The sequence below is a fragment of the Cynocephalus volans genome, chromosome 6 (assembly GCF_027409185.1).
Source record: "Cynocephalus volans isolate mCynVol1 chromosome 6, mCynVol1.pri, whole genome shotgun sequence".
NCBI classification, from domain to species: domain Eukaryota; kingdom Metazoa; phylum Chordata; class Mammalia; order Dermoptera; family Cynocephalidae; genus Cynocephalus; species Cynocephalus volans.
Window position 1 is genome coordinate 39,321,908 of NC_084465.1, and position 21,917 is coordinate 39,343,824.

A 21,917-nucleotide genomic window follows, 5' to 3' on the forward strand; every position below is an offset into this window, starting at 1 on the left:
CAGAGGTAAGCACTTTACTTAAATTATCTCATAATTTCTTACAAATCTTACAAAACCTCAGCAGGCAGTATTATTTTCCAGATTCTAGAGATGACAACTGAAACTCGGAGAGGTTGTGGAACTTGCTTAAGTCAAAGTGTTAATAAATGGTAGAGAAGAGATTTGAGTCCATTTCTTTCTGACTCTAAAGGTTGTGCTATTATTCTTGGGGTGGGAGTGGAGGGCTATACTGTTGCCCTTATTATAATAAGCCACTATTTACCGTATTAAACAATTGCCCTTGGGAATTTGCTGAGACATGGCCTAATAAGCAGAAAGGATATGGGGATGCAGATGGGGGAAGGACACAAGATGGCAATGTAAATTCTTTTACACAACTACTGATATTAGAGTGCAAAAGAACAGGCTTTAACATCAGCATACTGGCAAACTACCAGTGACCAGATTTTTCTGTAATTTACATATCATCAGTGACTGTGACAAATTAGTTACCAGCTAGTGCCTGAAGTAGCAGTTCAAGCTGGACGAATAACAGGTCTTTTTCAACGGCCCCCCCTTTTTAACTTTACTAAGTTGTATTTATAACTATGCAATCAAAACCACATTATAACTTGTTCCTTGAAGTTTCAGTGAAGCCCTTCCTTTTGTTCTGAAGAAAATGACCACATCCTCTTCCTAAGGGCATATTCAAAACTGGCTGGTCCACCTAGCTGCTTAGGAGAACATACATTGTTTTTATGTCAGACCATCTCAAGTATTCTCTCTAAAGGATAGAAATCTGTCCAGCATTGACTAAATTTCATCACATTTACCATGTCTATATTGAAAAAAAAAAGAAATTCTCTAAATTGTACATTTAACATCAACACTAAACTTTTTTTTAAGGAATCAACTTGTTTCCTTGTCACTGATGATCATAGTTCATTCTTAGTATGGAAATGAAGTGAGTTGAACAAAAGGCAGAGGGAGACCGACTATTTGAGTTTTCTGGTCTTTCAAAAAGAAGCTAAGTAAACATTTTCTCCATTACCATATGCACAGTAAAATGTACAGCAAATCTAAAAGGGTATATTCTTTTCAAGTCCTTTATAGTTTTCCATTACAGGAGAGTTAATAATCCTGAATCTGCCTGGTGTACGTATGGATTTGCTTCATACTGTGTTCCATGTACAGATATCTCCAAAAGAAACTCTGAACTCTGATCTTAAATGAAAATTAAGATTACTTTATTAAGACTTAATCACATAGCTTAGCTTAAATCAGTGGCTTTTAAATTCTCTTGTACATAGTTCACAGTTAAGAAATACATTTTAGCTTGTGACACAGAACTTGCATATTCACATGTGTATAAAGTATATATGAAATCCTGAGATTTACTTGCTTAGATATATCTAGAACTAAGTATGCTTCCACCTCTAAATTGAACGGCCATGTAAACAAATTCTTGCCTACCTTCAAATCTGAATTGCCTGATGTGAACAACACCAAGCTTAATAAAATACTGCAAACATACGGAACAATGCCATCTCATTCTCTATTTCTGAAAACAACTTGAAAGTTCAGCTAACGTAACCAGAACCTTGACTAGTCAGCAAAGTTTTTACACTAAGGTCTCAGTGTAACTCACTGCTGGCTTACACAGTCAAATTTGCGAAAGGGCTAGTTGTTTCTTTCCTAACCACTTTTGTTATCTTAAAATAGTTATCAGTTTATTTATTAGAACTATTAGAACTGGTATTATTTCATGAACATCTGCTCTTTTAAAGTGGCCCACATATTCTTATTCTGGCCAAGACTAGGCATCCCCCTCTTGTAAGAGATCAGGAGACTAAAATCTAGAGAGGAGATGATTTACTTGTGGTTGCACAGCTAGCCAAGAGCAAACTAGACTTAAAACTCAGCGTCTGGCTTCTGCTCCACTGTTCTGCTGAGTGGCAAATGGGAGCTCTTCAGTCTTCAAAGAGAGTCACCGGCTCACTTTTGCCCCAAGAAAGACTACAAATCCAGAAACGTTCCTGCACCACCTCTAAATGTAGATGACTTTCGGAGAGCTTTAAAAAGGGAAGCCTTCAATCAGGGAAGCTGGGAAAGCTTTTTTGAACAAGGGGTGCTTGAATTTAGAGTGAAAGGATGAGCAGCATCTAACTCGGCCATGGGCAGAATGAAGTACATTCAAGGCAGAGAGAACACCATATGCAAAGGCCTGTGGCAGAAGAAGGCAAGGGCAGACAGAGAATACCTTACAGCACTTGAAGGGTGCTAGGGCCAGCCTTACAGGTAGCAGGGTGTCTTGTTTTCCTTTTCCTTTCCCAAGGAAGAAAGTAAACCTCCTGAAGCATTCAATACCATATCTTGGGCTACCAGATTTAACAGAGGGGAAGATAGCCCTGGAGATGTGATGAGACTGGTAAGGAGGAGGCGCTAGGGAAAAGCCACCTGGCAATGGAGGGAGGGTGAGGAGCGGGAGCACCTCTCAAGCTCTGCTAGCTGAACCTTAGCAGGACCCTCAGGGAGACCAGGAGATACAGCTTTGGGAAAAGCAGTAACTTGGGAAAGTGGCTCTGCAGGCTGCTCTGGGAAAGTTAGACAGCACTGCTCTAGTGTTCTTCACTCTTGCTGGCCCTGCCTGGAAGGCCAGTTTGTAGGCTCTTTCCAGCACTGTCTGTGACTGTCTGGAGAAAGTGCCCCTTCCCACCTGTCCAAACACACACACTTTCATCTTCTCCACGTGTTCAGACATAAGGAGCGAGGGGACTTCAAAAATACTACAGACAAAGAGTAAGTAAATAAAGAGAGTAGAATGAGGTCACGGCAACATGATACACTCTCCTGCTATAACCCAATGTTAGCAGTTCTAATTAAAAACAAACACACAAACAAAGCACAAACAAAAGACACCTAGTTTTCAAAATCCTTGTTAGCAGCTAAAGCGATTAGAGAGAGCTTCAGACTGGAAACAAACTTATTTTTCCTGAGGGAATTTTAATAAGATAAATTATCTTATAGCTGTAAAACTTAAACCTCACTGACACCTGGCACTGAAGATCTCTAACATGTCACATTACTAGGTGGGAACTTCTTGCATGTTCTTATCCTCTTTAGGATAAAAAAGCACAATTCCACTCAAACAAAGAAGACAGGTGATTTACACTCTAGTGCTTTGCCTGTTTAGTGGAAGTGCCTAGTTCCAGACTGAATTATAATCTAGAATGCAGTTGTAAAATCCAATTTATATTATAAAATTGCACGGTAGCTGAATGGGCTGGAGAATTCCTGGTGAGGTATAAGTATAGGGAAGGTGTTAATGATACACAGGGTGTGTGCAGGGGCATGTGTGAGGAGGTGGTGGAGAAAAGGGAAGCCCAGAAAGTGTTAGCCCCTCAGCTAAGGAAAACTGGCTGTTTAGAAAGTGAAATCCAGATCCTTGGACTGATATAAACACCAAGGTATGTGTGCTTGTATGCAATACCTACCCTGTGAGAATTAGCTATACTAGGTATTAAGGGAATTATCAAGAATTACATGAAAACTAACAAAACAGAGAAATGTGAAAATGTAGAAAGATCACTGGAGGAGAGTCAGAAAAACTGCAATCTGGTTCCAGAATGTCCTACCAAGTTCAGTGATTTTGGAAGTCATTTTTCTTCCTTGAGCTTCATCTACATAATGAAGGAATTGAACTAGATTGACTCCAAGATACCTTTCAATTTTAAAATTATAACTGCAAATTACATGTCAGATTATCTTAGTTTAGTTGTTCAGTGCAGTCATCTGCTCAAAGTTTAATTACTAAATAGAAAATAATTTGAGAAAGTTAATTTATTAGTGGCTCTTATATGTCAGAATCATTTGGAACTTAGATTGGAGGAGTAGTTTATAAAGCATGCCCAGGAAACAAAAGATTGAAATTGTGAGGGATAAAACTCAGTTCTTTTGCACGTAATTATTTCAACAGCAAATGTGATATGGTATTGCCTGCAGAGTCAACACTTGGTGCCTAAAAGCACATGTATTTCGTAAGTGCCCAAGTCTCAAAGCTGTCTACTCCATACAATTTTAGTAACACGTTCTGGCCAGCATCAATAGGAGGATATGACAGATTAATTTTTCTTCTTCAGTATCCAAGAAAACAGATCCTGTGGATTGGCTATATTCGGAGAAATTAAAGTCAGGCTTGGGAATACCTATCAAATTCCTCTGAAAAAATAAAAATGAGTCAGTAATATTTATCCTGAAACACTAGTCATAGACAAAAAAGGAGTTTTTAAATACCTTTACAGACTCCAGAAACTGAACTTCTATTCCCATGATCTGTGCCTTTAAACACCCCCTTTTCACTTGCTTATTTTAGGATAAGAAATGGGAATGGAATCAGTTTCTCCAGATTCATAATTTCAAAGCAACCAGATAGGCTGGCAACATTTCAGGTGACCCTTCTGACCCAGAAAATGGTATTTCATGTCAGATACTTTGAAGAAAAAGAAAAAAAAGGGTATGGAAACATCTGGTATTTTAAACATGGTCTGAGTTGATTTGGAGACAATTTGGGTCTGGAAGATATTATGCAGTACTCAGGGTGAGATCAACTGATCCATACTGTTTTCATAACCAAATTTCCCTCTGGAGCAAAGAATCATATGTGGTTACTAAACAAGCAAGTTGTTACTAAGACTTCTTTAATCATCTTGGAATGAAGCTGACCAAGATAGATTATATGAAATATATATTTTCTCTCTCTCTCTCTGGGGGTGTGTGTACATGTATGTGTATGTGCACATGTATATTTACCTGCCTATCATGTATACACACATACAATCTATGAACAAATATACATATAAATACATATATATTCATACTACCCTCTTAAAAAAGCATTTTATATCTTGTTCAAACAGATGATATCCTGGACAAAGGAACTACATGTCTAAATAATTCCTCTCAGCACATGGCCCTCTTAGAAATCTGGTGTAATCTGTAAAGTTCCCCCCATCAATAAATTTTGATTAATCTTTGATACGAGATTTTAAATTATTTAAAATTTTTAGTTAATTGCCTGTTTTCCAGTCTCTACCAAGATGTGCATTACCATAAAAATGTAGGTTATACAGAAAACCAAACTTAAATATAAAGAGAGGCCCCCTTCAACTTTTATATAGTTTGCCAACTGTCTTAGATATGAGCGAATACAAAGAATTATTGCGATTAAGAGCTATGATTAGTCATTCTAATAAAACTGCTATATTTCTTTTTATTTGCTCATAAAAATAAAAACTTCTTATCTCTCATGTACTCAAGTCTGAAATACATAAGAGGGAGAATGAAGAAAAAGTCATCCCTGCCCATCATGGTCACCCAAGCTGGGGTGCAGAGGCCTCCTTATCTGCATCCAGCCACACTTATTATGCTCCAAGTCTTGACGGTCTTTTCTGTAAAAGCTACACCTTCTGTCATCTCATCTCCACTCCAGAGTTTGTGTTCACACTCTCCTAACTGATTGCTTCCTTTGTATGATGTCATATTGCTGCTCCCAAAATGATTGTAATAAAACCTAAAGATCATAACACTATCTTTGTTAGATGCTTCTTCATGAGTTCAGTGAAGTTCTTCTTTCTCAGCATGGCAGAGAAGGTCCTTTAAAACCTGGCACTACTCTCGATCCTACCACTTGTCTTCCTCACAACCCCCCTCCAGACACTCTCTGCTTCTGGGGGCTTTTCCCTTCCTGGATCTCCGTTCTCCTTCTCCTCTATCTGCCAAAATCCTACTCTCTATTGGGTTCGACAGATCCAATTCAAATGCCAGTTACTCTGTGATACCTTCCCTCAACTATCTCCAGCAAAGGTCTTCTGAATTCCCACAGGCCTTGTACAAATCATATTTTTTAGTCCTTACTATATTATGATTGTTTACAAATCCATTTACCCCATTAGACTGCTTTTTGTTCACATTTGAATTCCTGATGCCTGCAACAGTGCCTGAAATTTACAGTAATGCTAGAAAGTTTTATTTATTATTTTAATTATTGAACAATCTTTAACACAGCATCCTTACTGTAAGGAACTCCCATTACTTTTCACAAAAAAAGTCTCTGGAAGGGGCAGTGCTGATAATAGTAGTAGCAGCCAATATTTATGGAGCTAGGCATGGTTTTAAGTTTTTTACATGGATCATCTCATTTTATCCTCATAAGAATCCTATGAGAGTCTGGGGTACTATTATTATCCTTTTTTTTTTTTTTTTAATCCAGATGAAGAAACTACAGCATGGAGTTTTTATTTAAGTTGTCCAAAGTCAGTTGCATTCCAAAGTGCCTGTTCTTAACCACTAGTGCCTGAATATAGGTCATGACAAAAAAACAAAATAAATATTATTTAATAAATCAACTTAAAAAATAGAAAGTAATAGAATTTTAAACTTAAGGCCAAAGGATTACAGCTCAAGAACAGAATAACCAATTAAGGGTCTTTAGTTGTTAATACTGCATATGCAAAAGCAAATAGGAATAAAACTCTTCACTGCAGACTCTAGGATTCACTTCCACATCCCTTCATCTTTTCAGTGTGGGAAGTATAAAGCCAGAAGCCCCACATGAATCTCTACAATGAAATCCACTGTGAGCCAAACAGTCTGAAACCTTTCTGTTCATACACAGTAGTAAATAATCACATTCTGTTAGGAAAGAAAAGAAACCTTCAGCCTAAATATTTTATAATAAATTCTATTCTGGAGGTACCAGGGTCAATCTTCCTAGAACATTAACAAATTAAAGTACATGACTCCCACACAATTTGCCCCTCCATTTCTTAAGACAGTACAAGTACTGGGTTAATGACAGAGGGACTGTCACCAAGGCAATTTGGCTATGTTGGTCTGAGATGTAGTCAGGACATAGCAGATTACCCAAGACACCTATTACCCTCAATAAAGATGGTAGCACATCTGAAGAAGAGCAGAATTAGATCCTGTTACCTTTCTAGGAACCCATAATTTTAGTTTTGGTAGTGTTCAAGGGGTGCTTATCTATCAGCTTGCCTTAATTTTTTCCATTTAAATGTCTACTTAAATGTCTCTTTACCCAAATGGGCATATGAAAACAGAATTTTGCTCCTTCCTCATAAATACTAGTGCTACTGTATGACCCAACAAATGCATCATAAGTTGAAAATATCCTAGGTCAAAAATGCATTTAATGCACCTAACCTACCAAACATCATAGCTTAGCCCAGTCTACCTTAAATGTGCTCAGAACACTTACGTTAGCCTATAGTTAGACAAAAATCATCCAACACAAAGCCTATTTTACAAAAAAGTGTTGAATATCTCTTGTAATCTATTGAATACCACACTGCAAGTGAAAAACAGAATGGTTGTATGTGTACTTGAAGTACATTTCCTATTGGATACGTATCACCTTTGCACCATCGTAAAGTCAAACAATGGTTAAGTTGGACCACCCTTAAGACAGGGACAGTCTGTACTCTTGTTACCTTCAACTTGTTAGTTGTTCACTTAGGAAGGCCCAGGGAAAGGTCTATCAGAAGCCAAGGTAGAATATGATTTTTAGCCTCTAAACCTCACTCTCTTTCTCAATATATATATATATATATATACATAAGTATATACAAACTTGTGTACACACATACAAACACACTTATGTTATACAACACAGTCACAAACCTGATTATAAAATACCATATAAAACACCAGTCTTGATTAACAATTTCCAGAAATAAATTTAAAAGAAAATTTTCATAATTTTTATAACATGCTATAAGTTCTCCTCAAAGAACACAGAAAAAAAATAAAAATGAAAAAAAATTTATATAAACTTTATTACATAGATCCATCTGGAGACAGAATTAAGTAAAAGAAAACAAATACAGTACTTGTTTGTGATATCAGGATGCAAACTACCTGATTCAAATTAGGTAGTATTTATAGTCAACAGTTCCTGCCTCCCAGTACTACTTGCATATTCAAAACCTAACGTATCCTCACTATATTATTAAGGGCAAATTAATTTAGGTCTTTTTTTTTAAAGGTCTGCATTTATTTTAGGTAAGCAGATGATAAAAAGAAATGTATTCTATCTGATCAGTTTATGTTGGTTCCTCATAAACATTTTTCAAACTGACTACTACCAAATTATTTTTATACTATTGTGTAAAGGATGTCACTTGAAATGTTAACCAGTAGAATACCACTTCTGTGGACTCTGCTCATAAAAAGCCTCCCCCTGAATCTGTTACTTTGAGAAAGACAATGCAGCCTATAAAAATGTCACAATTAGGTTATGATTGCTGATGAAATTGCTTCTTAATTAGGATTGGCTGAACTCTGGCTCCACTGAAGGACTCTGCAATGGCACGTGCTTATACACAGCCCTCAAAGCCTCCTATTTATTAGCTATAAAAGGCATTTAAAAAACCTGATTCCAAAAGACATCTGTAGGAATTCCTTAAGAGAATGTGGATCATGGCAAACATTCCTAATTTGGTCACTACCTCCACAGCTGGCTCTAAAGAGTGGCTCCCACAGATAGCTGCATTGAGACCTTTACTAAGATTCTTTTCCCCAAAATTTGAATATTGCCATTATTCTCGCCAGGCCTAAGATATAATATTATTTCTTCAGGAGGAATCCATTAAAATACATGGGGGGAGGCCATAGGGAGAAAACTGTAATATTAAGTGATTTATTGCCACTAATTTCCTAGCTAATTAGAGCACATGCAGGAAAAGAGGATAGTACAGACAGATGTGTTTTCACAGGCTGGAGAATGAAGGACAGTGGCTAATAGAGCCATCAGAAGAGGCTGCCCAGGGAAGCAGGAGAATCCAAGGGAACCTGAAGAATATATCCCAATGGAGAGAAGGCACAGAAAATGGAAAAACAGGTGCCAGAAGACAATCTTCTCATTTTCCACCTTTGCCCAGGATTGGCATTCAGGGGCATTTGGAACAAAAGCAAATCTTACAGCAGAGACAGGGGTCTTGGAAACTGGAAAAGGAGACGGAGAGATGCAGGAATCCTACTGCCAGATCCTTATGCTTGCCCATTTACTTATTGCCTAGACTTTTCACACCATCCCTTACTCTGGAAAAACTGAATTATGTTTACACACTATGCTCTGTAAACATAAGAGCCTTAAGTAATTTCTGACCCATCTTTTGATTTTTGATCTAGTAGAGAAGTGGGTTGTATTATCGTACTTTTTGTTTTATATTTATACTATAGCACAAGGACTTCCCCACTAAAGGTACACACACATTATTTTAGATTTGTCTAGTGGTTAGGGGAATTAGACAAATTTCAAAACATGCATACACCATCTATTTACAACTAGGATCAAATTTCATTTGCATGTTAATTTAATTTTCCTCTATCTTGATGAAACAACAAGCAAAGAAATAAAAATTACATTTTAGTGGATTGAAAAACAGCTCATTCTCAAGCCACCAATGATGTTAGAGAGGCTCCAGTGCACTGATTGATTGTTTCATATGTGCAAAGGGCTATGAGTGTAATTTGGCCCAGGTGAGTCACAAGGCAGTCGAGATTCAAAGCATAGGAAAATAGACTCCCCTTCTTAATGGAAGGTGCTGCAAAGAATTGTGGCTATTTTTGCAATATACCACAGAAATTCTGAATAAGATTCTGACCAGGAAAATGTAAGAGTTCCCTATACCGGACCAGAATACCTGGTAGTGTTAAATCAGTCTTCCACATAGCAACCTGCACATGGTACACACTCAAATGATTTCTGAAAATTCATAAATTTTAATCTTATAATAAAAAATTAAAATCAAAATCATTTGCAAATTAGTGAAAGACAAATAATTAAATCCAACAACTTAACATACCCCACAGTTATTGAACTTTTAATGAATATTTCTTTGTGTCTGACAAAGTACCAAGTAGCAATAATTTACTGATAGCATGTCATCATAAAATTCTTGATGATATATTCAGGTGCCTGTTAAATGGTATGAAGATTTGTGTAGGATTTTCTTCTCTTTACACTGGATTTCTTGATGATGACATTTGTTTATTATCTATGTGAAGGCACTATACTTTGTGCTTTAAAACATTCATCTCAATTAACCTTCTACCCTTGTGAAATAGACAGCTGGAACCCATTTTCAGATGAGGATAGTAAGAATTAGAGTAACTTTCCCAAATTCACTCAGCTAGTATGTGCCAGGGCCAAGAACTGAACCCAGGATTCTAAAGATGATATTCAACCTCAATGTAATTCTCGTTCTCCAAACATTTATCCATTGGTACTAAGGTCTAGCTAACTAAACAAAATTGATCAGGGAACATTAATCACTAACACTGATCAAGTACTTGGTGTATGTCAGGCAACACAAGTGTGTACATGTATTACTTTAATCTCACAATAATCTAGTGAAGAGGTATCATCCATGTTTCACAGATTAGCTCCCTGAAGCCAAGGAGGCTAAGAAACTTGTCCAAGTTACTGGGCAAGTATCAAAGCTGCAATCCAAACCTATGTCTGAAAAGGTAAAAGTCTGTGCTGCTTTCTTTAAACTCCTTGTGTTCCAGAGGAGTGGGCAACAGTGATCCACAGAACAATCCTATCCCTCTAGCTTAATTTCATCTGGTCCATAAGACAAGTACCAGCAAATAAGAGCTTATTGTTTTACCTGTGACATCTTAAAAAAAAATGTGGAGTTAGCCATCAAAACCTGTCTTGCCTCTCTTTATTTAAATTCTGCCCATTTCTCTTTGAATAACTTTTATTACCACTGGTAGAGTCTAACATGTAGCATCATTTGAATGTTTGTGGAATATATTTTCAATTTGTTGCAGTATTTAAAAGGTCAGATTTCATAACTCCCTTTAAAAACCTTAGGCAACTTGACATTTCCCAGGGAAACTAGTTCTACATTTCTTCATGCAACATGGAAGTCACATGACCTGGCAGGATTGAATTTGGAGAGGTCTGTGTCTCAAAGCTAAGAGACGAGTAACTAGATTTTTAAAAAGGACCCTCTAAAAATCAAGTAAGGAGTACTGAAAAGTTAATTTTTCTTTACAGTTTTTTAGAAGGGCCAAATACTATCTTGATTTTTAGAAGGGCCAAAAACTATTGTGCTTTGAAATACTGTAGTCTGTGATACTATACAAAATATCATCTCAGAATAGTCTCTTGATACATGAAAGATCTTAAGAAAAGGATCCTCAAGTCCGGACATTCAACAATCCCACTATAGCACATGGGGAAGACTGAAGTAATAGTCCCAATTCTTTACTCCCATGTAACAGTATTAAACATCCACATCCTTGCCATAGCCTCATAGTTGCTAGATTGGACTTCTTTCCTTGACTTTGGGCTTGGACATGTGACTGCTCTGGCATATGAAGAAGCTTAAAAGGTGGGTGTGCCTTCTACTGCTCCAACCTTTTGCTTCAAATACTCACTAATCTAAGGATAAAAGACATGTAGCACCGGTGTGGTCCCAACCTGCAGCTTGGAGCCAAGCCTCACCTACATCAGCTAGACTCTAATGGGAAATTTCCTCCTCCGTCTCAGCAGATGACACAATGCATTAAATAAGAATCAGATTTAGGGTAGAGGAGCAGGTCCTCAGCAGTGTGCTAAGGTCCTGCATTTTGTAATTCTGGGAAAATTACAAATTACTGCAGCTCATGTATGAACTTTGGCTTTATTTTAGAAGAGTTAAAACTGAAAATGTCAATGGTGGCAATGCCAAGAAAGGGTTTACTGGCTTCACAGCATGTACCCTCAGTTCATGCTATATATTCTTCCTGGAGTGCCTTCTTTGCCTAACAAAACCTTATTTATTCCATAAGAGTTGTTTCCTCCATAAAATACTCCCAAATCACCCAATTAAAGTTAATTTTCTGCTTCTGAGACTCCATAATAGTTGTCTGTATTCCTACTACTGCAGTGCTACTCAAAGTGTGGCAGTCTGCAAACTGTTAGTCACCAGTCTGTGATGAGACATAAAGAAACTGAGAATAAGTAATTAGGAATCATAAAACCCTTTGTCAGAGTAATTTTATGTGTTGCATTTAAAATTGGACTTTATTTGTCTTTTGTCTTAGTAACTCATTTTTATTGTTTTAAAAAATATCAGCCCACGATAATTTTTCTTACCAAAAAAAAAAAAAAGCTCCTCATCACAGAGAAATACCGTATTACATAGCACTTATGTCATTCTATCCAGCATTGTAGTTAATCTACATATCTTGCCCACTAGTTTTTTCTTTCCTTCTTTTTTTAATCTACCAAAGCTGACATCAAAGTATTTTGAAGGAAATAAGCTCAACAGATGATATTGATAGAAATGGAGTTCATATTCTGAAGTCTTAAATTTAAATGGCACTTTTACTATTCTCTATGAAAAACCAAGGGAAACTTTTTGTTTGGCCTTCAGTTATTTTTACTGCAGGCCAGTACCCCATAAAGGAAAAAACATATCCTTTACCTTTACTTTGTGACTCATTCTGTCAAGGCTGTCATGATGTTATGCTCATATAAAAACAAAAATCCACCTAACATCTGCATGATCTTTTGCAATAAAACATGATATCACTTTATCATCAAACAAAGCAAGAGAAAGTTCACTGTGGCTACAGACATATTAATGGACTCTGCACGAAAGCATCTGTGCTCAGCTTTCAGCCCTTTTTTTTGCTAGGCTCACTGTTCTTCAAAGAAAAAGCTGCATAATGAACACCCTGAAACTCCTTCTTAGAGTTTTTCATGGTGATCAGAATGTCACTAGAATAAACGCAGGCTGAATCATTCGTGGTTTGAGGATGATTCATCATTTTGGAGATTAAATATATTTATATAGTAGTGGCCTTGCTGTTATTTAGCAGATGAGACCCAGTAACCATCACTGGCTGGCTTCTCATAAAGCTCACTCTCTTCAAGCCTTGCTCAAACCCAAGCAGTGCCCCAATCTTAGAAACTAAAAATCAGAAAAATTGGCAATTCTAAACTATGTTCTTCTACTTTTTTGAATATCACCAAGATAAAAGCAGTGATACCTAGAAAATTGTAGTCACGCACACCCATCTCTCTCTAATTCCCCATTATTTAAGTAGGAAGTTAGGTAGATAAAGCATTTAGGGAAAAAATAGATGAAACCACTCTAAATTTTACAGTAGTTCTTTTATAGGAGAGTCAGAGACTGTAGTTATATAGTTGAAAAGCATAACCTCAAAATGCAATCCTCTAATAACAGTGCTTGAAACAAACTGTGATACTGTACCTGGGCATTTACTCAAACAGTTGAGAAGTTATCAATCACCAAGTTATTCTTCTTTAAAATCCTGAAGATCCATGAGGTTTTTAATTTGAGTTGTCTTTTGTCTATTTTCTTTTTCTCAAAAAAGTTGATTTCATAATTCATAATTTATATAATTTCCCTGAACATTACCACCTTGTAAAAAGCAAAATAATTTCATGTATATACTTCATATTAATGATCTAATAAACAATTTTTAAAATCATAATTTCAGTTAACATGGCAATCGTTATCAAACAAAAATTAGCAATGAATGCAAACAGGAAATCCAAGAATGACTCTTTTGTAAGGATTATGCAATCAGGAAGAAGACTCAGTTTGTGTACTTTATAGCTGTAAGGTTGTAATTATTATAGCCGTATCCATTTATGATCTTATTCACATTCTAATACATAAAAGCTGCTTTCTTATTTCTTTTCCATTTGCCATTACTTAAGATAAATGAAATAATTACAAAGTTTGCAAACCCAGGAACCAAGCCCAGGAATCACCACCAAAATTACCCATCATCTGTTAGAAATCTAGTGTACTGCTGACCTTTAAAGAGTTCACTGGTGGGTATAATCCCAGTTGTGCTTACTGTCGATCATTTATTTTGTCATTTACTTTCAGCTCTATCATTCCTCACAAAGAGTGTAAGTTCTGTATTACAAATGTTAAGTCGTATGTCTTTTTTGTTCACTGCCATACTCACAGAGTCTAGAACAGTTCTTGGCACATTCGAAAGAAAGCAGTCACATCGTTTTTAAATGAATAGCCTTATTTTAGAAGAAATAACTTTTTAAAAACTATAAAAGCGTCATTACTTTTCATTTTCTCATAATTAAATACAAAGGAAGGATATAGCATTCCTAGGATTATTGACCCATGCTACCAGAGTAGTTTATGTATGCCTTTCAAGCTTCGTACTATCGATTTAAATTAATAAAACTTAACCTAATGTCTTCAAATACCCCCACAAATATTATGAAGATAGACTAAGTACAAACAAGTTGAAGAATAGCTAGGATTTAGGGAGAAAAATTATTCAGTTAAGTTTACAAGTTTTGCATAGAATTCACTGATGTATAACTAACATTTATACACTGTCATTTCATTAATATATATATACACACAAACACACACATATATATCTACACATTTATTTATATATTCTTGGCTGGTGTGATTTTTAAGCACTATGGAACATTATACTTTGTAGACTACTGATAATATTTTCCACAGTCAAAGGAGTCACAAGATTTAGGGAAAACCTAGAAATCATCTGGTTCCCCTATTGATTTTTACAGATATGGAAACTGAGATCCAAAGTGGCCAACATCACAAAAATTAGTAGACTCAGATCTACTAACTCTCAGCTCAGGGCAATTTCAATGATATACTGATAAGTGGAAGCGAGAAAGCCGATATACTACAGATCTTTCCGTACACTAGATATTTACTTATACTGCCTACTTACCTTTCCTAATTTCTGAACACACTGTGGTGTTATGGTTTATAAAAAACTTAAATTCAAATTAGCATGGAGCCAATTTGTATTCCTAATTCTAGTTCTCGGATAAAGAATATAGAAAGTAGCCTTATTTTACCAATTAATCATTCTCTTTTCACTAAAAAAGTCCCTCTTAAAAACCCTGTTGCACACTGATGGTCCATGATGTTAATTCAATGCTCATAATACTGGGTATCACCCTGGAGCTCCGTGAGAGCATCATAAAATTTATTTAGCTTCTCTATTCTTAGCTGTATGGTCTGCCATTCCAGTGGTGCTTTGAGCACTTTGCCACTAGGGGAAAGAGGTTTAGCCTATGCTTACTATCTGTTGGGTTTTCTATCAATGGAGAAGTTCAGCATATTGAACAGACTCTTCTATAGCCCAACTATGAGTCTCCCTCTACAGTTCCAGATGCCACTAGTTGAACTCCCAAAACAGAGAGCCAAATGCAGGCTCACCATTGCTTAGCACCATATCAAATAGCTAGAAAGCAGCACTACAACTGGCTCTGAGTAAAAGTTGGGAAGTTGGAAGCATTCTAGAAGATACAATTCAGAATATTATTGGAGCCCATGTAATTTCTTTGCTTGTAAAAGTCTCCCAGAATGTCCTTTTTACAATACTTTTCACTTTTTTTAGACTGTGTCTCTGTCCAAAGAGTCAATGACAACTTACACCAAAGGACATATTAATCATGAATAAAGTATTAAAAAAAACATAGAAAACCAGAAGGATGGTAATTTTATTAGAAACCACTTCCTTAAATATATTCCCTTTAAACAAGTGAAAATGTTGAAATGCACCTTATTTTATTTCTCTTTTTTATAACAGTTATTCCTTCAACATATATTTAGTGAGCAGGTTGGGGGATATATGATTTGTAGCCTAGGTAATGCAATAGAAGGAACATGGATTCTGCATATCATGGTTCATGCTCATAGTAAGGGTTTCAGATTATGCTATCTAAACCTATTTCATCATCCTGAAAATGAAACTAGACTAAGGTCTATTTCATCAGATAGCTCTGAGCAGCAAACAAAATAACTATGCAAATATAATAGGTTATGAATTCAACTCTCAAGAAGCTTGCAATTTAGGTAAGAAGGTGAAACATACAAAGGTAACTATAATCTAGAGGTGGAAAATGATGAGTGTCCTAAGAGCTACAGATAGCATGTTTTGGGAATTCAGGAGAAAAGATTTTGCATCTAGGTGGGAACAAGGAGAAAAATTTCCTAGAGGAGGGTGCATTGTGAGGGGTTGGACCTTGAGGGATGGGTAACATTTAGTATTGCAGATGGAGTATGAGCACTGCATAAGCAGAGTCACAGGGTGAGGTGATGGTACAGAAATAATAACCAGTAGAGATAAAAATCCCTATTTCTACTTTACAGGATAGCCTAAAGGAACAATATCAATAGAAAACCTACTACAGTTTTATTCAATCTGATGTTCAGGGCAATTAAGAGAAAGTGGTTTTTCATATCTAATCAATGTAATGCATCACATCATGGTTTAGAAGAAATAAAGCCCAGTTGAGAACCACTTTACTTTTCTGAGAGACACTTGTTCTGAGAGACAGAGTACCCACCTCTAAAGCAAAGTCGTGAATGTACCTTGCCCTCCCTTTACCTCCAGCCTTGCCAATGATTCTTGCAGCAAAAATAGCTTCAAGCAGCGAATCTAACTGCATTTGAGCATTCAGGTCCCCACATGCTTGCCTTGACTTCAATCAGGCTAAGAGAAAAAGCTTGTTCTAATTTCTAATGGAAATAATCTCTGTGGTTCAGTACTTTTTACAATTGCAATCAATTGGTCTCACTATGCTTTTCTGGCTAATGACAGGAGCTTTTCAAACAAGTGCAAAGAAAGGAGGTTTTTAGTGACCTGTAATCTTTAAAATGCACCTCATTTTTTAAAAGTAAAATTAAATAAAGAATCCCTAAAAAAAAGTATGCAAGTTGCTAAGATGGATTAAAAGAGAGAGATTAGAAAGGAGGCAAAAAATGAATAAGGTAAAATTAAAGCCCTGTAGCAATTCCAGGCAGTATAAGAGAAATTACTGGAATTCTCCTCCTCTCTTATGTTTTTAAAAGGAAAAAAAAAAGTGATTCTTATGGGACAGTAACAGAAAAGAAAGAGGAAAATAGCAGGCTGTGGACCATGATTTACCACTCACACAAGGAGACACTGTTTCTGCTTCTCAAAGACCAGTGTTTTTTTCAAGCAGACTTGGACTCTACTTACACAAAGTCAATTATGATGAGAGACTTAAGACATAAGGAAGAGGTCTAGAGGAGTAACTCAAAGAAAGACAGAGTAAGGGCATAAAAGTCAAATTCTTTTCTAAAATATTATTAAAACAAAAACTCTGTGTAACTAAACACACTCCTACATCCTAGCAACAGGTTGCTTCAAACAAAACAAAAATATAGCAAAATCTAATTATAAAAATCCTTGTCTCTGTGATAGTGCATTTTAAGTGGTAATTAATCCAAACTTGTGCAAATGATGTAGACAAGTTCTCCTTTTATAAACCAAAAATCCTATAACAGTATCATCCACCTAGGCCATTGTGTAATAGAGACAATCCTCTTTAATTATTTTACACAAAATATTAATGGAAAAAATAAGTAACATTTTTCATCTGCCGGGGGAAAATTCCTTGTGAAATCAACAACATAAGGATTCTAGAAGGGAAAAAATGCCATACATCTTAAAACAGAAGTCAAATTAATATTATTTAAATGGTGGTGTCTTTGTTCCAACTTCTAATCTGCTTTTCTCAAGGTACATCCATGTTTTTCTCATATACATGAGTCAAAAAAAGAGGAAACTTGAAAACTATCTAGGTACCAAAACAGTGTAAGCAGACTCTGCTGATAAATCAGAGATAATCTTGAATTGTTTTCTTCTTTAGGTGTGTTAGAAAACAATTTCTAAAGGAATAAAAATTTCTTTTTAAGACTATGGCTAAGCCTGTGATATATGTTCCTGGGATCTCCAAACTCTTCCATACTGGAAAACTTTTTGTCCAATCCACGGAACACCAAGTCTATCAAAGGTCCTACAAACGCAGAGAGAGTGATGTGAGTGGTAGTCAAACTGGACATATCCTTGGAGTCTTTTTGTAGTTTCCAATTTACTGGTTGAGGACTCTGTTCTAAGAAACCCAAGTGATGACAAGGTAGTGAAACAGGGATTTGTTAATGTCATGGGATTATCTGTAAAGCTTTAAAATTATGGAATCCATTTTTGTGGGGAGGAGAGGTGGAGAGGAGGAGGCTTACAGAGAAGGTTAAGATTCTTGGTTGAAAAGATAATCTTTTAAAGTACACGGGGGATGGAAGAGAAAAATTACACTATATCTCAAGGGCATTATTTGTTGAAACTCACATTTTGAAACTAAGGAAATTTTTTTATAAATAATGTCTGGATTTTTCCCTTGCAGGCATATATAATTCTTAACTTTGGACTTTTTTTCCCACAGAATTTACTCCTTGTCTCAGTTTCAAAAACACTTTGGATGTTGATCTTTCTTTTTTTTCCTTTTAAATATATTTTATTTTTTAAAACAATTTTAGGGTTACAGCAAAATTGAGCAGAAAGTACAAAGTTCTCATATATCCCCTTTCCCTCAACACACACAGCTCTCCCCCCCCAACATTCCACATAAAAGTGGTCCATTTTTTACAAATGCGTTTTTTACAACTGATGAACCTACATTGACACATCTTATCCCCAAAGTCCATGGTTTACATTAGGGTTCACTTATTTTTTTTTTTTTTTTGGTGACCAATAGGGGGATCGCAACCCCCGGTACAGTGTTGTCTGCACCATGCTCAGCCAGTGAGAGCACCGGCCATCCCTACATAGGATCCGAACCCGCGGCCTCGGCACTACCAGCGCTGCACTCTCCCTAGTGCGCCACAGGGCCGGCACTAGGGTTCATTCTTAGTGGTGTACATTCTACCCGTTTTGACAAATGTATGACATGTATCCACCACTATAATATCATACAGAGTAGTATCATTGCTCTAGAAATCCTCTGGGCTTCACCTATTCATCCCTCCCTCTTCCTAAACAATGTTGACTTTTACAAAGTAGTTTTCTAATCAACACTTGCAAGGACAAGACCCCCAAAATTTTAGACAAGTACTACATGAAGCAGCTCTTACCCACTTGAAAACAAAATGAATGCAGTGTCCATCAACAGAAGGCTAACTAAGCAAAACGCTTTCCTAATGGCAAGTAACAAAAGATATTAGTGTATTTAAAATAATAAAAAAGGAAAGAAACCAAATGGAAAGAGAATTGAATGTGATCACGATACTCTTAGAATTTATGTTTTCCTCTTCTTGGATTACTCTTTCAGTACTAGTTTTAGTCATGACGGACGAAGGAACTATTTTCTCATTGCAAGTTTTTATTGGTCAAAAGCTATTTAACACTGCATTTGCATACATTTTCAAAAACTCAATTCTGGGCATAAATCAGAATGAACGTTCAAGTCAGGGATTTTGTCTTTATAAGGTGAAATAATTACAAAATTGGGAACCATAAGTGGGCAAGAGAAGAAAATTAAGTTCTATTTTTGCCTTTCTCTCTGCAAATCTTCCTTCCCTATTTGATAAGGGACAGCTAGCTTAAATTTACTGCAAAGTAAATATGGGCAATTCCTGGAACGAGACCTTTCACACAGAACGTTACATTGGAATGTGCCATTAGTATTCCTTTTGAGTCACAGTCTGGTCTCCACCCCTTTCTCCCAGGCCACGAGAGACTCCCCATAACCAGACGACTCAGGTAGGGCCGTCGGTCCCGACGCCCTGGAGCAGTGCGGCTGGAGCCGCCCCCCGGCTGAAGCACTGGTGACAATCGCCGCTTGGGGCTGGCTGCCAAACAGGGAGAACGCTTTCTTTGAGAGGTAACTCCCTAAGAGGGAGGCAGTGCGTTGGCAGTCAAGTAAAGAATGATAGGGAAAATAAATAAATAAATAAATAAATAAAATCATCACTTTACAAGTTATCAGCCGCCGCGGGCGCGAAGGAAGTGCTTTAAATCAGCACTCACTTCAGAGAGCCCGGGGCAGCCGCGCTGGAAGGGCAGGAGGTCAGCGCTGTCAAAGCCACCCCGCTGCCCCCAAACCACACAGGCTTAACAAAGTTGGACGTCCCGAGACAGGAAGAGGGGTCACGGTCTCGCCCTAACTGCGTCCTTTCCTTCTGAGGAGGTACGGGCGCAGCTGAAACATCGTAAGGAAAGTTTCAAACACTTCCAACCGTTGGCACGGGAGCAGACCGCGTCCGCTTTTGCGCCCGACGCTCTGTCGCGTCCGGGTTTCGGGAGTTAGCGGGGCCGCTGGGCACCTCCTCTACCCGACGGCGGGCACCAGGGCCCGAGGCACCGGAGACCGGGCGACCCTTGCGCCCCCGCCGCCGACTGCAGCCAGGGCGCGGCGCCGCCCGCGCAGGTGAAGCGCCCGCCGCCCGCGCTCCCCTACCTTCTTTATTTTGGCTTCCAGCTCCATGTCTGCGTGTCAGCGGGGCTCCCGCCTCCCGTCCGGGATCTCACGCCCAGGCTCGGCCGAACTCCGGCTCCCCTGCCGGCACCGGGGAGGGGGGAGGATCTGCGGGCACTCCGGCGCCGCCGCGGCAGCCTCGCGCCCGACGCCGTCGAACTTCCGCTGCCCAGTCTGCCGTAGTCGGCCTGAAGCGGAGACCCGGGAACAAAGAGGCCCAGGCAGCCAATGGCAGCCGGGCAGCGCCGGGCCGCCGCCAATCACCGGGCGCCGCACGCACCTTCGGGCCCGAGCGCGGCGCAGGCAAGGTGAGGGGCGGGGCCGCGTCCGGGGCGGCGCCCAGCGGAGCGCGCTCCCTGCCCTTGACCCGGGCTTTGCGGAGGCGCTCTCTGGGCTGTTGGGACCCGCTGGTAAAGCTCCGGGGGGTCTAGCCTGCCTCTATCTGGAGACGGGGCAGAGCCCTTTCCATTTTGGCAGCTTATACCTGTGTTTGCGCGGACCTTTGATGCGGGTCAAGAGGAGTAGTTATCCCAATGCTAACTTCTTGGTTTATTTTCAGGGCAGAGAGAACAGGAGATTTTGGAGATTGGTAGGGATTTCGGTGATGGTGATGGGCTTTAGGGCCTAATTTCACTATTGAGCTGTGGAGATTCCCTTTCCTCAAATGCTTTTCTTCAGTCCCAAACACTGGCGAGGAATCTTATCTCACATCCTTAACGCCAGTGAAAGTTGTTATATTGTTTTCTGAGCATTTGGTTGTTTAAAAGTGAGGATAATGTGAGTGGCTGCAGAGGTTAGTTGTGTCATCCCTTTGGAAACAGAGGCTTGCCACTCTTCTGTCTCATGCATTAATGAAGCAGTTTCACAGGTATCTCAGCAACCCTGGAGCACCAGAGCTGGATCCATTTGATACCCTCATTAAGGAGTAATTGCAATAAATGCCATCAGATTGGTGGTTCTGGGGATTAGTGACTCTAGCTCCCTCATTTTGCAGGGAACTGAGAACCTCAGACGTGCAGGGACCTGCCCAGTGTCTTAGCCTACTGTGGACAAAGCTAGTGCTTATGAGTCCTTAAGCAACTTGTCTAGGATATTTGGGACTGGAAACACAACATTTTGACAAAGGAAAAAGAGCAGTCAGTTTTCTTCAGTGTGTGGTAATTGCAAAAAATGTTAATGGCCAGACAGCAAGTGACCTACTCTGCCATCTACTTTTAAAAAGTAAAAAAAGAAACAAACAAAATTTCCAAATAACGCAGATATTTGGGTCCAGAGAGCTGTCTCTCCGCTTTGCCTCTGGAAATTCGGTGGCTAAGAATACCTCAAATTTATTTTAGCCGACACTTTCAACCCTTTGCTTACTTGATTATTCATTAACATAGTTCAACAGAGCATTGATTTATAATGTGTATGTTTTCCTTATTCTATTAATAACTGAAAATGGAATGACCAAAATGGGTCATGAATTTTTCTTTTCAGTTGAAGCAGAACTTTTCTATCTAATTTTCCCAAACCATCCCGAAAGTTTTGGGTCCCTGCAAAGTTTGCCCCGTGTAAGCTCTCATGAACACAAGGTCTAGTTACAGCAAGGCAA

General features: G+C 38.2%; 1 protein-coding gene across 1 annotated transcript in view; it reads right to left on the reverse strand.

The window, feature by feature from the left end:
* TES (testin LIM domain protein) overlaps positions 1 to 20,426 on the reverse strand; it is a 39,180-nt gene extending 18,754 nt beyond the window's left edge. The window contains exon 1 of the mRNA XM_063100699.1: positions 20,306 to 20,426. Within this exon, the coding sequence (XP_062956769.1) occupies positions 20,306 to 20,332 (27 nt within the window). The 5' untranslated portion in view covers positions 20,333 to 20,426. The remainder of the gene's footprint in view (positions 1 to 20,305) is intronic.
* Positions 20,427 to 21,917: the final 1,491 nt, after the last annotated feature.